The following is a 14,824-nucleotide window of genomic DNA, read 5'->3' as shown; positions in this document are numbered from 1 at the left end:
ATTCACGACATCTGTAGACATAGGACATATAGACATATACTGCACCCCTCCCAATCTGTCATTGCTGGCTAATTTACATGATCACACACCCATTCCCAATGCGTAACACATCACATCTATAGGCTATACTTTCAGACACGCTGCATATATTAATCACCGACCACAGTACATCTTGTCCTATTGGAATGCTGGCTAGGGAGGTGCAAGCTCTCTCATTTTCAATGAAAAGGGTACGAGACGACCCTTGGAAGGAGGGGTAGGAGCAGCACAGGTGAGATTCTGACCAGGTGTTTGGCCAGAAGATATGTTGCAAAATCAAGAGGTGCGTTCAAGTTCAGCGAACAAGACAAACGTTTGCAAACTATTGCAAACTTTTTTTCCATTAGCTTTGTGTTCACCGCGAACGTTTGCAAACATAAGCGAACGGTCTGAAAAGGCAGTTTGCGGCGAATAAAAATGGTCGCTGGACTGAGGGCAATGTTCCCAGATGGATATTTCAATTGAAGATGCCGTTAAGTGTGATCAGTTTTTTCAATTATGTTATTACTAACGCTGGCCAATGTTATCGTTTGCTAGCTAGCTATTGTTTTTTATTATCGATGATCACAGAAGCAGCTGTGAGTACTTAGCTCTCGTCGCCATGTCTGTTTATGTTCAATGCAAACAATTTGGAATGTTCGTAAAAAGCCGTTCAAATTGAACTGTTCAAAGAAAACATGTTCGCCACGAACATTCGCCTCTGAACTGAACTTGTTTGCTGACCTTGAACGCACCTCAGGCCTTGGATAAACCCTCACTGAGTGTGCCAAGTCTTCCTAACACCTCTGATGCATGAAGCCTACATGAAGTTCACATTTGGACTATAGCCCAGAGATATTTTTATTGAACTGTCAAATATAACATACAGTACAGGACAAACTTGTTCCTGGAATATTTAACCTTTGCGGAAACATCCATCCAAAAAATAACCGCCAGGCATTAAATTCCTGAACTGTTAGTCATCATGGCCGATGCACAATTTAAAAAATCCCATGTAGCCTACAAACAGCTACGTGTTGCTCATTAGGCTATGCATCACGATGACATTCCATAGCTGTACAGCGTGATTGTCTTTCAAGTAATTCACAAGAACATTATGGACTATTAGTTTCACTTGTTTATGACACAAAGTTGTCATGAGAACAGTAAGGTAATTGTAACAAGCATATATATACTGCATAATGTTATCATCATATGTATAATGGCTAAATGTCATAAAATAGAACCGTCTCACTGAAAGTGTTGTAATTACATTACATTCACTTAGCAGATGCTCTTATCCAGAGTGGCTTACAGTATAGGAGAAACAGAAGTGCATTTACCTGATTAATATGAGAAACAGTGACAGACAGGCTAGCAACTTTCTCAGATCAGCAAGTAAAGAATCAGGGCTCCTACTGTTTTCCTGACATTGCTTCCCAGGACATGTCATGTGACCAACACCTGTAATATGGATTGCATTCGTGGACCGGGGAGGGTGTGTTGTTGATATTGTGGTTGCAGCTCTTAACATTGCACTAGAAATGTTTTTCAGGGGAGCTTATAGTTTTCTGGAAAATCTCATTTTCCATGGAAAACAAAACATTCCAGGTTTTCCAGGATGCATGGGAACCCTAAAAGATAAAGATGTAACATCGCTAAAACCAGTTAAGTATGCTAGCAACGCTATGCAAACCATAAAACTATAAAACCTTAAAACCACAACAATACCTTAAAACCTGAATTAGTACAAAAAGTGAGAGTGCTATGAGGTAGGGATGGGAGAGGAACCGAGTTGGCCAATGAGCACGTAGGGAAGATCATTCACTGCAGTAGGGGCCAGTACAGACTGGTATCACGACCGGGAGAAGCCGTGGACCTGAGGTTGTGGAACGAAGAGGTCTGGCCTGGGTGCAGGGTTTAACAACTGACTGGAGGTACAGTTGAGCTGCTCCTTTCACTGCTCTGCAGGCTGGTACAAAGACTTTAAACTTGATGTGAGCTGTAAGGAGAGGTTTTTGTCCATCACTTGATTGACAAAAACACCTCATGATCACATGGAAGCTGCAAGGCCTTGCTGCTGATTGGCTGCCACATCAACTCCCAATAGACATCAGTGATGTTTATTCCCTCTGGCAGTTCACGTGGCCTCTTACTGTAAGGTAATTTACTACTGCATCAGATATGATTAAAGGAAAAATGACTAAATAAAGGCAAGACCCCACACACGGTAGGGATGATCGTTACACAAATATTCAATAATTATATTTACGGTACATTGACCAGCCCTACCAGGCTGCTGTTCAACAGAAGCTATGGAGTGAGCACAGCCTCAATGCCAGTCACACCGATATCCACTTAAACATTTAAACATAAAAGGGCGTGGACCTACGACCCTCAGTTTACTAAATCAACACCATATTTGGCCGCCACAAAGCTAACGACGAATCACCAGGACAACTGCACCAGGGCTGTTAAAATCAGCCTGTTCTTTGGTAAATATCTTAAAATGATACATTTACAAAGTCTTTATAGTTAAATCTACCATTGTCAGATTAGACCATGAGACCTGGATTCTTGCGCTTCTCGGAAGAGAAATCATTCACCATGCTTTACCAACAAGGCCAATTTAGTATCTTTTAATAGAGGAAAAAACACACAAACATACAGAATGTAGTTCAAATGTAGTAGCACAAACAATTCATTATCTTTCTCACGTTTTTCACATTGCGGCAAACTCCGAACCAGGACAGGGTGTACAACAACTATCTCACGTACAACAGAGATCACTTCTTTTTATTAAAAAAAAAAAAAAAAAAAAAAAAAAAAAAAAAAGAATAAAAATAGAATGTAAAAAGTGTTTTCGCCTTGCGCACGTTTCAGTTTGGAACAGAAATTTTAAAATAAAGCACAAAACACAAGGACACGAGAGTAAGGGCAAAGCCACTGGCGGCAGAGGAAATGTCTGAGACACCTACTGCACTGGAGCGTGACCCACAGACGCAGAATCACTACAACGATCCAAGTTCACCTTGCAAAAAAATATATAAAAATCCAAGACACTGGAAATAAGCATTGAACGTTTAGAACAGCATCAGGCTTGCGAAATCATATCTGCATTTCAACAAAAGGTTCGAAATGCCCTGGAAATGATGTGACCTACTCGGTTGAATATGACGGACCGCTTCGCTCAGCATAACAGCTCTGTTAAGTTCTATTTCCACGATCGGAATTGCTCACCGCAAACATCTCACCTAAGGGGGCCATTTCAAATGACAAAATTACCACACAACCTCCTCCACCGAAAACAATGTCCGTTGCCACCAAGTTGAAACTATTTTTTTTTTGTAATTCACTTCAATTATTAATATCCAGTTTTTTTTTTTTTTTTTTTGAGTGAAAATGATCATAAGCCCAATTAAGTAGAGTTTGATATGTAACAGGTCAAATTTAGCATGCTAATGGAATTCACTGGAGTGGCAATACCTGTGCAGGTAAACTTAGGAAGAGATGTTAAACAGGTGAGCTTAGATATGTTCCTGACTGTAACAGTCTCCTTCAGCACTATCGTCATACAAAATATATATTCCATGCTGTACAGTAAATTTACAATAACACGCAAAAAACCCAACAAAACAGGAAAAAAAAAAACTTAAAACAGAAAATACTGATAATGTCCTCGCAGAGACGAGGACTCGTAGGGTTTAATTTGGTTTTCACATAATTTATCCAATTTTTCTAAAGCTCTCTCTCACCAGGAGGATTCAGTGTAGTAGTGCTCAATGTTCTCCATTTTAAATAAATCAAACCTCTCGCTTTCATTAATCGGACACACACAGCCCTTCCTGTTAACACGGAGGGGGGGGAAGGCCCATTATAATCCCTGCAAAAGCGCTAAAGTACACAAGCTCACACAGGCTGACACAGTCACCCAAAGAGCACAGGAAAACAATAAAACACAGATGTCGTCTGTCGGATTTCAGGAAAACGAACAACTCACGTTAAAAAAAGATAACTATTATCTGGAATATCCTTCATTCTTGGAACAAATAAAACTATGAAAAATCCTCTTTCATATCGTCAACCGAGAAGAGTGTGGACGCTAAAACAGGCCTGGACAGTTCCTTCATTCGTAATAAAAGCTTTGTTTTCTGGTGACAGACGCAGGCCACACGGCCACATACCACCTCCATCCACGAGCGGGAGGATAAACGCGGTTTGAGGGGAGGACTAGTTCAGCTCAGCATACGAATGCGTTCTACAGTACAGCATATTACCACGACCACAGTAAACAGGCATTGTAGTTACAGTTAAGTGATGATACACATTTATGAAGAGGTTCTGTACAACTGGCCGAGAAAACGTAACACATTTGACCGTACAAACAGCTTAATTTAATAACAAACAAAAAAAAAAGGCTTGGATATTTCAAAAGGCCATTACAAGCAGAGGCAAATTCCACATTGCCAGAAAGGAACAATGTGTAAGGGGCGAGAGAAGGCTGATGCTTTTAAATGCTTTACACAAAAAGCTACACAGTTAAATCTATTCCCGTTGCATAAAAGCATTGTAATAAAATTTGCAACTGTTACTCTTTTACTATTTACTATCACTATCAAAGGTGAAAATTTAGGCCATGTATGAAGGGGGGTTTAGATGTGCTTAATTCAAAATCAAAACGGCAAAAGAAAAAATTCTTCAGGTGCTGGGTCATAAGTATTAATAATGAGAGAGAGTAAACCCACACAACATCCGCAGAATAGTCCAGATTCTATATCGCTAATGGCTCAAAATGAACACACGGGCATTTTTTTTGTTTGAGACAGCTGTTTATGAGCCATATTGAATCTAAATTCTACCATTGAATGAGTGTTCGCAATTTCTAAAGCACCTGTCAAACATTTAAATGGAACTATCCTTTTCTTGCTTTCTTGAAGAACAATCACATTAGTTGTGCACTCAAGTAGACTGACACGCCTCGTGGTTTGTGTGGTGAACGTGATTGTCACATGTACACACGAAGCGAGTCGCTGGCTCCTCGAACTTCACCGACTGCACTCTCATTGTTCCATCCTAATCCTGACCGACCGAGACAAAGCTTTCTGACAGGTTGTCAAGCGGCGGCTCTGTCTCTCCATTGGCCGCAGTCAGGATGCAGTGTTGCCGAGCGGAAAGCCTACTGCGGATTGGTGGCCAGGGCGCGTGTGCAGCATTAAATGGCAACAGACGGACGAGTAAGAGAGACACTTATTACACAGTGTATGTACAGGCCTGCCCACAGCCCTCCCGCCCTCAGGCCCCCCTCACATGGCCATGGTGGTGAGGTGCTGGTGGCCCAGGAGCCCCTTGCGGCCCCCGCCGGCCCCCGGGTGGCCCCCCCCGCCCCCGTGGCCGCAGTACTCCTGCAGGTTCTGCCGCAGGGTGACCAGCGCCGAGCCCAGGCAGGCGCGGTTGGGCGCCAGGATCCCGCCCGGCAGCTGGATGAGCACGGTGGCCACGCCCGCCATGCCGTCGTCGGTGGGCTCCAGGGTGATGGGCCCCACCTTGAAGGAGGAGTAGGAGAAGCCCATGAGCTGGGACAGGAAGGGGTCGGAGCGGCAGAAGTGCTGGTAGCCGCTGTGCGAGGGCGGGTGGTGGTGGTGGTGCGAGGCGGGGGCGCTGACGGAGGTGGGGGTGTAGTGGGTGTTCAGGTAGTGTATGGGCAGGTGCTGCCCGCCGTTGCCCCCGCCCAGGGACAGGTGGTGGTGGTGGTGGGCGGTGGGGCCCGAGCCGGGGTCGTGCTTGTAGGACGAGGCCCCCAGCCTCCCCCGGGGGCCCACCATGACGCCCCCCAGCTTGCCCGGCCGGGCGTGGGACAGGGAGACGGCGCTGCCCCCGACGCCGCCCCCCGTGGAGTGCAGGTAGATCAGCTGGGGCTCCTCGGGCTCCAGGTACACGGTCAGCTTGGCGAACGGCCGGGACGCCATCTTGGTCATCTCCTGGATGTGGCGGCGCTGCTCGCGCCGGAAGTCCAGGAACTGCTTCACCTTCCAGAGCAGGACGCAGACCGACAGGAAGAGGAAGAAGCAGGAGAAGAAGACGGAGAAGAAGACGAAGAGGTCGATGTGCGCCTGGTCCTGGCGCAGGAAGAGCAGGCCCTGCGACTGGCCCTCGTCGGCGTCGGTGCCCACGCCCAGCAGGGCGATGTAGAAGCGGCTGGACTTGAGGGAGTGCACCTCGTGGGGGAAGGTGATGACCACGCGGTCGCGGACGCCGCGCACGAGCAGCACGGTCTGCGGCTTCCACACGGTGATGTAGGTGATGAGGCCGTCGGCCCGCTCCTCCCGCACCTCCCGCTCGGCGCCCTGCGGCCGGCCCTGGAGCTGCAGCAGGGACAGGAGGGGCGGCGGGGGGCCCGACGAGTTGGCCGACGCCTTCATGGGCGAGGGCGGGGCGGCCGCCGCCGCCGCCTCCCGGTCGCCGCCCCCGCGGGCCCCGTCCTCCTCGATGCGGACGGCGTGCACCCCCGTGCCGCGGTCCACCTCCACGGTGAAGGTTTCGTGCGAGCTGGACACGTACACCGCCACCTCGCCGAAGGTGACGTCGATGGTGACGCGGATGTCCACGTTGGTGAACTTGGGCTGGGCGGCGAAGAAGACGGTGCGCCCCCGCGGCAGGTTGCGGATGTTGGGCTCGTGGAAGCAGTTGGTCTGGGACGTGGGGTCGAAGCAGCACTCCGTGTCCACGTTGAACTGCCGGTAGCACTGCCGCCCGTTGATCGGCGTGCCGTTGAAGGCGTCCTTGCACTTGGCGCACTGGGAGAACAAAGGGCGAGAGCGCTAAAGGGTTTAACGGTGTGTGCAGTAGGTTTCGCAGCGGTGCAACAGCACTGGTCCCGCTTGGGATTTGAACCCGCAACCTTCTGGCTACAAGCCCGGACCACTAAACCGTACTACACGCTGAGTGGAGAAGACTTTTTTTGTAGCAGTGGTAGCACTTTAAACAACGGTTTGGTTGCAAAAATAGCATCTTGCTGTTTAAATTAAAACACGAAACCCAGTTAATATACTCGTATCCTATTGTGATTACTGATATGCACGAACTGACATTTACACCCAAGGCAGTCCAACCCTGTTCCTAACATCCTGTAGCTTTTCAGTTCTACCCTAAAAAAAATGCATCTCATTCAACAGCTAGAGATCTGACTAGTAGATAAGGTATGCCAAATTATGGTTGAAATGAAGACCTGCAGGATAGCAGGCTGAGCAGCCCTGATTTGCATGTTATCGTTATAAAGGCCGGAGTGTGGCACAGTGGGTAAGGAACTGGGCTTGTAACCGAAAGGTCGCAGGTTCGATTCCCGGGTAAGGACACTGCCGTTGTACCCTTGAGCAAGGTACTTAACCTGCATTGCTTCAGTATATACCCAGCTGTATAAATGGATACAATGTAAAGTGCTATGTAAAAAAGTTGTGTAAGTCGCTCTGGATAAGAGCGTCTGCTAAATGCCTGTAATGTAATGTAAAAGGCACTGAAAGGGAAGTACAGCACAACAGACACAGCCAGAATGGTACATTGTATGCCTGAAGTGACTCAGGTGAGGAGGGGTGCCTTGCTTGAGAGGCTGGGATTCGGGGAGTGCGGGTACACACCTGTTGCCTGTAACAGTCCTTCCGGTCGTTCTGGGGGCCGATCAGGCAGGACGAGGTCTCCGTGTTGTTCTGGCAAGGGCAGCCCGTGCCGTCGCGAACGTCGCAAGTGTCTGCGTGCCCGTTACACTGACACCTAGAGGCGGAAGGGAGGCGTTGCGGTCAAGTTTCACATGAAGAGCTTCCACCTTCCTCCCAAATTCTGACCCAACCCCAAAAGTTACACTGCGTGTCAAGCCAACCCCCCTAAGAACCACCCTCCAAATACACACACACACACACACACACACACACACACACGCTCACACGCTCACATACACGCACATACACACACACACTCCCAGAATTCCCCCTCCAAACCCCGCCCTCCCCCGTCAGCTGGCTCACTTCTCGCACTTCCCCTGCAGGAGGAAGTAGCCGCTCAGGCAGCTGTCACACTTGTCTCCCACGCTGTTGTTCTGGCAGCTCACGCACACCGCGTTGTCCTCCGTGGGGCCCTCGCTCACCCACTGCACCATCTGAAAGAGAGGGAGGATGCTCACAGACATCCACACAGGCCCGCTGCTGCAGGAGCTGCAGAAAGAAGCGCCGTTTCCTGAGAGCACAGCCGCACGAACCACAAAGGAACCAGAAAATGCACATGCACGCGCGCACAGTGTGCACATGCCCACGAACAGTGTTCTGTACAACCCTCAGACCGCTTCAGTAAAATATCGAGACTGCTAAATGCCCATATAAATGTCTACAGGTACAACAACCTGCAGTTGGTGGGGGCACCGCTCACTTTGTCAGGGTCCAGGGGGTAGTCGTTGGGGTGCTCCTTGTGCCTCTCGTACTCGTCCCCAGACAGGCACACCACGCTGTTGCCCAGGCAGAACTCCCGGCAGGGGCGGCACGTGCCTCCGCCCACCGCCGAGCCCACGAACAGGGGCTTACACTTCTCACAGTGCAGGCCCTGTGGAGGGAGGGAGGGAGGGGGAGACAGGGAGAGGGGAGGGGGATAGAGAGAGAGAGAGAGAGGTGTGAGCGGTGCCCTGTGCAGACTCTCAGCTCAATCTGAGTGAGTCACTATCCAGGTCCATGAAGTGCGTCAAATCTAAAAAATGGCGAGTGTATCGTGAGCCCTGTAGCGTGTAGCGCAGTGAATGTGAACCCTGTAGTGTGTACCGTAGTGAAAGGTGAACCTGTAGCGTGTAGCGTAGCGAACGGGGAGCACAGTGTGTGGAATGGGGAAGCGTGTAGCGTAGCGAACGGGGAGCAGAGTGTGTGGAATGGGGAAGCGTGTAGCGTAGCGAACGGGGAGCACAGTGTGTGGAATGGGGAAGCGTGTAGCATAGCGAATGGGGAGCAGAGTGTGTGGAATGGGGAAGTGTGTAGCATAGTGAACGGGGAGCAGAGTGCGTGGAACGGGGAAGCGTGTAGCGTAGCGAACGGGGAGCAGAGTGTGTGGAACGGGGAAGCGTGTAGCACAGCGAACGGGGAGCAGAGTGTGTGGAATTGGGAAGCATGTAGCGTAGCGAATGGGGAGCAGAGTGTGTGGAATGGGGAAGTGTGTAGCACAGTGAATGGGGAGCAGAGTGTGTGGAACGGGGAAGCGTGTACTACAGCGAATGGGGAGCAGAGTGTGTGGAATGGGGAAGCGTGTAGCACAGCGAACAGGGAGCAGAGTGTGTGGAATGGGGAAGCGTGTAGCACAGCGAATGGGGAGCAGAGTGTGTGGAATGGGGAAGCGTGTAGCGTAGCGAATGGGGAGCAGAGTGTGTGGAACGGGGAAGCGTGTAGCACAGCGAACGGGGAGCAGAGTGTGTGGAATGGGGAAGCGTGTAGCATAGTGAACGGGGAGCAGAGTGCTTGGAACGGGGAAGCGTGTAGCGTAGCGAACGGGGAGCAGAGTGCGTGGAATGGGGAAGCGTGTAGCACAGTGAACGGGGAGCAGAGTGTGTGGAATGGGGAAGCGTGTAGCACAGCGAACGGGGAGCAGAGTGTGTGGAATGGGGAAGCGTGTAGCGTAGCGAACGGGGAGCAGAGTGTGTGGAATGGGGAAGCGTGTAGCATAGTGAACGGGGAGCAGAGTGCGTGGAATGGGGAAGTGTGTAGCATAGTGAACGGGGAGCAGAGTGCGTGGAATGGGGAAGCGTGTAGCGTAGCGAACGGAGAGCAGAGTGCGTGGAATGGGGAAGCGTGTAGCGTAGCGAACGGGGAGCAGAGTGCGTGGTAACGTCCCTCCTCACCATGGTGTTGTTGTGGCACTCCAGGCAGACGTCGGGCTTGGACACTCCGGCGCAGTTGCTGTGCTTGTTGCATCGGCACTGGGAGGAGCAGTTCTCCCCCACGAAGCCGAAGTGGCACTGGCACGCCCCCGGGGACACGCACGTCCCGTTCACACAGCCCTGCGGGCACACCGGCTCGCACTGGCCCGACGCGCTGGCGGCACAAGGGTGGGGAGAAGGCCCGGCCGCGTTAGCGCCGCTAACAACACGGCACACCCGGCATTACTGCGCGCCGCACGCGCCAAACCCAGCTCAGACTGCAACCGCCAGAGCTCCCAACGGAGGGCATGCACGTGACGTCACAGTGAGCGGAAGTCACCGCGGTTACGCCCACCGAGCGGCAGCGTCAGCGTTAGCGTTCAGCTTGAATGCCGCGAAAACACAAAAAACACACCTAAAATGGGAAAGAGCTGTTGTGTAACTGACTTCTACAAATAGATTCAACAAGAGATCGGAGCTATCTTTTTACAGACTGGCGAAAGCTAAAGAAAAGAGAAGCAAATGGATCAGTGGTACCCCTGGGGGGAGGGGGGGGGGGGGTTACCTGCTGAGCACGTAGCCCTGTCTGCAGGTGCAGTTGTACCCCTGGGGGGGGGGGGGGGGGGGGGTTACCTGCTGAGCACGTAGCCCTGTCTGCAGGTGCAGTGGTACCCCTGGGGGGGGGTTTACCTGCTGAGCACGTAGCCCTGTCTGCAGGTGCAGTGGTACCCCTGGGCCTGGTCGTGGCAGTCCTGGGTGCTGTTGCAGTTGTGGTGCCCGTTGGCACACTCGTCCTCCTCTGGGCAGTGCAGGAAAGACCAGCTGCTGTTCCAAAGAGGGCACACTCCCTCGCTCACGCCTGAGAGGGGGGGGACAGGCACGTTCACAAAAACATCCATGAGCCCCGGCACCGCATTTTATGGCTGACACAACAAAAACAATGCAATGAGCTGACCATCTGGTTAGCACACAAGGTCTGTGCTATGAGTCAGGGGTGTCCAATCTTATCCGAAAAGGGCCAGTGTGGGTGCAGGCTTTAGTTCTAGCCCAGCTTCAGGACCGTGACGAGTTAAACTAGTCGAATCGGGCGTTGCTGTGCCGGGCTAAAACCTCAGCCCAGCTACGATTGGATCCCCCCGCGCCTTCAGCCCGTTATGGAAGCCCCGCCCCCGAAGCGCCTCACCGTCCAGGCCTCCCTGCAGGCAGCGGCCGGCGCCGTTGCCCCCCCGCGCGGCGCACCACCCGCACTGCGGCCGGGCGATGCACTGGGAGCACTGCGTCAGCTGGGAGCACTGCGGGGAGCAGGAGTCCCCCCCGGAGAGCAGCCTCCCGCACTGCCCCGCCTCACAGCGCAGAGGCACGAAGGAAGGGCTCACACACTGAGAGGGGGAGGGGGGGAGGTAGAGAGAGAGGGAGGGGGGGGGAGGTAGAGAGAGAGGGAGGGGGGGAGGTAGAGAGGGGGGGGTAGAGAGGGAGGGGGGGGTAGAGAGGGAGAGGGAGAGGGGGGAGGGGGGAGGTAGAGAGGGAGAGGGAGGGAGAGAGAGGAGGGGGGGAGAGAGAAAGAGGGAGAGAGAGCGAGGGTGTTGGAGTTAGATAGATGGCAGTACTGTTCAACTGGTGGAAAATTGGAGGAAAAAATGGGACACTCTTTAACACTCTCAAACACTCACACGTGTGACCCTCTCTCGTACAAATACATACATTTACGCACGCACACGCGCGCACACACACACACGTGCATGCACACGCATACACATACACACATGCGCACACACACACGTGCACGCACACGCATACACATATGCGCACACACACACACGTGAACGCACATGCACACACGCATACACATACGCGTGCGCACACACACACACGTGCACGCACACGCGCACACACACACACTCACACACCAGCACGCACACACACACCTGCTGCAGAGCCACGCTCCACACACAGTGCTGCCAGCCCCCGTCGGAGCCACGGGAGCCCAGGCACAGGCTGCAGGTGCTGAGGTGGTGGCAGGGAGGGGGGCAGGGCAGCGGGGGGGACGACTCCACCTGCATGGGGGACACGTTGAGCAGGGCGTAGCTGAAGCACGTCCAGTCGTAGGTGGGGTTGACGCTGAGGATGCGTCGGGTCTCGCCTGAGGGCACAGCACACCAGTTACACACGCAAGCACACACCATTTACACACGCAAGCACACACCATTACACACGCAAGAGCACACCATTACACACGCAAGAGCACACCATTACACACGCAAGCGCACACCATTACACACGCAAGCACACACCATTACACACGCAAGAGCACACCATTACACACGCAAGAGCACACCATTACACACGCAAGAGCACACCATTACACACGCAAGAGCGCACCAGTACACACGCAAGAGCGCACCATTTACACACGCAAGTGCGCACCATTACACACGCAAGAGCACACCATTACACACGCAAGCACACACCATTACACACGCAAGCGCACACCATTACACACGCAAGAGCGCACCATTACACACGCAAGCACACCATTACACACGCAAGAGCACACCATTACACACGCAAGCACACCATTACACACGCAAGCACACCATTACACACGCAAGCGCACACCATTACACACGCAAGAGCACACCATTACACACGCAAGAGCACACCATTACACACGCAAGCGCACACCATTACACACGCAAGAGCACACCATTACACACGCAAGAGCGCACCATTACACACGCAAGAGCGCACCATTACACACGCAAGAGCACAGCATTACACACGCAAGCGCACACCATTACACACGCAAGCGCACACCATTACACACGCAAGAGCGCACCATTACACACGCAAGCGCGCACCATTACACACGCAAGAGCGCACCATTACACACGCAAGCGCGCACCATTACACACGCAAGAGCGCACCATTACACACGCAAGAGCGCACCATTACACACGCAAGAGCGCACCATTACACACGCAAGAGCGCACCATTACACACGCAAGCGCACACCATTTACACACGCAAGCGCACACCATTACACACGCAAGAGCACACCATTACACACGCAAGAGCGCACCATTACACACGCAAGAGCGCACCATTACACACGCAAGAGCGCACCATTACACACGCAAGCACACCATTACACACGCAAGAGCACACCATTACACACGCAAGCACACCATTACACACGCAAGCACACCATTACACACGCAAGCGCACACCATTACACACGCAAGAGCACACCATTACACACGCAAGAACACCATTACACACGCAAGAGCACACCATTACACACGCAAGCACACCATTACACACGCAAGCACACCATTACACACGCAAGCGCACACCATTACACACGCAAGAGCACACCATTACACACGCAAGCACACCATTACACACGCAAGCACACACCATTACACACGCAAGCGCACACCATTACACACGCAAGAGCGCACCATTACACACGCAAGCGCGCACCATTACACACGCAAGAGCACACCATTACACACGCAAGCACACCATTACACACGCAAGCACACCATTACACACGCAAGCGCACACCATTACACACGCAAGAGCACACCATTACACACGCAAGAGCACACCATTACACACGCAAGCGCACACCATTACACACGCAAGAGCACACCATTACACACGCAAGAGCGCACCATTACACACGCAAGAGCGCACCATTACACACGCAAGAGCACAGCATTACACACGCAAGCGCACACCATTACACACGCAAGCGCACACCATTACACACGCAAGAGCGCACCATTACACACGCAAGCGCGCACCATTACACACGCAAGAGCGCACCATTACACACGCAAGCGCGCACCATTACACACGCAAGAGCGCACCATTACACACGCAAGAGCGCACCATTACACACGCAAGAGCGCACCATTACACACGCAAGCGCGCACCATTTACACACGCAAGCGCACACCATTACACACGCAAGAGCACACCATTACACACGCAAGAGCACACCATTACACACGCAAGAGCGCACCATTACACACGCAAGAGCGCACCATTACACACGCAAGCGCGCACCATTTACACACGCAAGCGCGCACCATTACACACGCAAGAGCGCACCATTACACACGCAAGAGCACACACCATTACACACGCAAGAGCGCACCATTACACACGCAAGAGCGCACCATTACACACGCAAGAGCGCACGTGTGTACACACGCAAGAGCGCACCATTACACACGCAAGCGCGCACCATTACACACGCAAGAGCGCACCATTACACACGCAAGCGCGCACCATTACACACGCAAGATCGCACCATTACACACGCAAGCACACACCATTACACACGCAAGCGCGCACCATTACACACGCAAGAGCGCACCATTTACACACGCAAGCGCACACCATTACACACGCAAGCGCACACCATTACACACGCAAGAGCACACCATTACACACGCAAGAGCACACCATTACACACGCAAGCGCACACCATTACACACGCAAGAGCGCACCATTACACACGCAAGAGCGCACCATTACACACGCAAGAGCGCACCATTACACACGCAAGAGCGCACCATTACACACGCAAGCGCGCACCATTACACACGCAAGAGCGCACCATTACACACGCAAGAGCACACCATTACACACGCAAGAGCACACACCATTACACACGCAAGAGCACACCATTACACACGCAAGCGCACACCATTACACACGCAAGCACACACCATTACACACGCAAGAGCGCACCATTACACACGCAAGCGCGCACCATTACACACGCAAGCGCGCACCATTACACACGCAAGAGCGCACCATTACACACGCAAGAGCGCACCATTACACACGCAAGAGCGCACCATTACACACGCAAGAGTACACCATTTACAAATTTCTGGAATACTCCGGAATGCT

The 14,824-nt window shown here is 52.2% G+C and overlaps 1 protein-coding gene across 4 annotated transcripts in view; it reads right to left on the bottom strand.

Moving 5' to 3' along the window:
• Nucleotides 1-2,641: 2,641 nt before the first annotated feature.
• Nucleotides 2,642-14,824, bottom strand: part of LOC118229788 (multiple epidermal growth factor-like domains protein 8) — a 52,440-nt gene continuing 40,257 nt past the window's right edge. For all 4 annotated transcript variants that reach the window (XM_035422150.1, XM_035422160.1, XM_035422140.1 and 1 more), the window contains 8 exons: nucleotides 11,821-12,035; nucleotides 11,079-11,274; nucleotides 10,586-10,754; nucleotides 9,878-10,070; nucleotides 8,431-8,601; nucleotides 8,034-8,164; nucleotides 7,650-7,782; nucleotides 2,642-6,812 (listed from right to left, as the gene is read on the bottom strand). In XM_035422150.1, coding sequence (XP_035278041.1) covers nucleotides 5,322-6,812; nucleotides 7,650-7,782; nucleotides 8,034-8,164; nucleotides 8,431-8,601; nucleotides 9,878-10,070; nucleotides 10,586-10,754; nucleotides 11,079-11,274; nucleotides 11,821-12,035 — 2,699 coding nt within the window. In that variant the 3' untranslated portion in view covers nucleotides 2,642-5,321. The remainder of the gene's footprint in view (nucleotides 6,813-7,649; nucleotides 7,783-8,033; nucleotides 8,165-8,430; nucleotides 8,602-9,877; nucleotides 10,071-10,585; nucleotides 10,755-11,078; nucleotides 11,275-11,820; nucleotides 12,036-14,824) is intronic.

This window comes from Anguilla anguilla, chromosome 1, assembly GCF_013347855.1.
Source record: "Anguilla anguilla isolate fAngAng1 chromosome 1, fAngAng1.pri, whole genome shotgun sequence".
Classification (NCBI taxonomy): Eukaryota; Metazoa; Chordata; class Actinopteri; order Anguilliformes; family Anguillidae; genus Anguilla; species Anguilla anguilla.
This window is presented reverse-complemented; position numbering and strand designations above follow the sequence as displayed.